General features: G+C 37.4%; 1 protein-coding gene across 1 annotated transcript in view; it reads right to left on the bottom strand.

The window, feature by feature from the left end:
• Positions 1-1869, bottom strand: part of amph (amphiphysin) — a gene marked incomplete at its 5' end in the record, with an annotated part of 37861 nt that overhangs the window by 30251 nt on the left and 5741 nt on the right. Inside the window, 3 exon segments of the mRNA XM_014031048.1 lie at positions 744-882; positions 1156-1238; positions 1318-1393. Coding sequence (XP_013886502.1) covers positions 744-882; positions 1156-1238; positions 1318-1393 — 298 coding nt within the window.

The raw sequence follows: 1869 nt of genomic DNA on the forward strand, positions 1-1869 counted from the left end.
GATTAATTAATGTGACACAGTTTATCATATCCAATGACTTTAGGGGTGCCTTTTACTTTTATATTGTTTGATTTATTTTTAATTGTAACATGTCATCGTGCCAAATATTAATGACCCTCAACTGCATGTATAAAACTAATATTATAACATTTACCCAATGAATTTAGTGAATTTAGAGGGGTGTTTCACTTTTTCTGATTTAGTGATATCCCCACTCCTAASCAAACACAGAACAGAACATGACACTGACTTATGGTGACAAAAAAACATTTGTCACCATAAGTCCAAAACTTGACACCATAAATCAGATTATATAGGCATAGGTTCTGTATATAAAGAAAACATCACTTCCTTGTCTTTACTGTTCTTCAGTGATCAAGCTTGGTGATGTTTCAAACTGTTGAACACTGCCACCAACTGTTCAGGAGGATTATTACATCCCTACAGGTTGTTTCACTGTGGGAGGGCTGTGTACAGCAGGGTGGCCACCCCCTGGCTCCGCCCCTGCGTGGGGTCCAAACACCCGGAACCAATAAAAATAATCAGTGGGTCTATTGATTTGTTTTGTTAGAGACTCGTATAAATAATTCAAGTTTTGTCAATATTTCATAAGAAACACTGTTTTAGTGATCACTTATCCTGAATCAAATGTTCATAGAAACCAGTTTATCTTGTCAACACAATGACTTAAAGGGAACTGATGTGGATCCAGGTGGGAAATGCTCATTTCTATTCAGGTTTACCTGTGTTGGTGACTTAGGTCTGGGTGGGCCAGGTGAGATGGGGCGGAGCATGTGATTAGATCCAACATCTGGACTCTCTGGTGGACTTTCATCTTCTGGTGGTGATGGAGTTCTGGCAAGACGCAGTGGTCCAGAATCACTGAAAGACCAGACAGAAAGAGAGGACTTTGTGGGGATTTGGATATGCACTGAAGTAAGCTGATGGTCTGGCTGGTGTCAGACAATATAAACACGTTTCTTTGATATAAACCAAACAGTTTAAACAAACTTTTCTCATGTGTAAAGTCTTTAACCTTTGAGAACAAAAAAACCCAAAAGATTAAAGATGAAAACCCAGCAGTCAATCAGAATCTCTTTAAGCCCAAACCTTTAGAGTTTGATTCATTTTGAAGACTTAAGATATTTCGATTACCTTGGGGCTCCCTGGATGGTGAATATTTTGTCAGAATGTTGTTCTCCTAGTTTTGTCATGACTTCATATAGCTCCCTGCACACCTGGGATGTTGGATCAAACAGGTTCTTTTGTTACAATGTTGAGAAGATTCCAGAGAAAATAAACAGATTATGAACTCACCTGTGAGATCTCCCGATGAAATTTTGCCTCAAGAGTGGTCACACTTTTATATGTGCTGATGTAAAAACCCACTCGACTGAAAGAGAAAAGGTCAAACTGCTCATGTGATACCTGTCTGTGTAACACCACACAATAACACAATAAGATGAATGTGACTCAGTGCATTTAGTGTGATCTAAGAATAAACAAGATCATTTCTTTATAGAATCAAAGTAAATCACTAATATACAGCTTATTGTGGACAATCAAATTTTGTTAGAAGTTCAAACATCAGTACGCGTCCGCACTGATTTATTGTCAATATGACAACTTTAACAGAGACAGCAGAACTTCAGGTTTTAGGTCTTGATAAACCAGATGTTTCCAGGTACATTAAACTTAGTTGGCAATGAAAAAGTCAAGAAATAGAGGGAAAGGAGGATGTTAGTCCTAATCATAATCATTAGATATCACTTGTGTTTATCTTTTGGTTTTACCTTGACCCAGCATTTCCTTAGAAGGAAATCTTGCTTTATAGATGGCATAATAGATTTGTTAAACAGTGTATATATA

Source organism: Austrofundulus limnaeus, unplaced genomic scaffold (assembly GCF_001266775.1).
Source record: "Austrofundulus limnaeus strain Quisiro unplaced genomic scaffold, Austrofundulus_limnaeus-1.0 Scaffold1169, whole genome shotgun sequence".
NCBI classification, from domain to species: domain Eukaryota; kingdom Metazoa; phylum Chordata; class Actinopteri; order Cyprinodontiformes; family Rivulidae; genus Austrofundulus; species Austrofundulus limnaeus.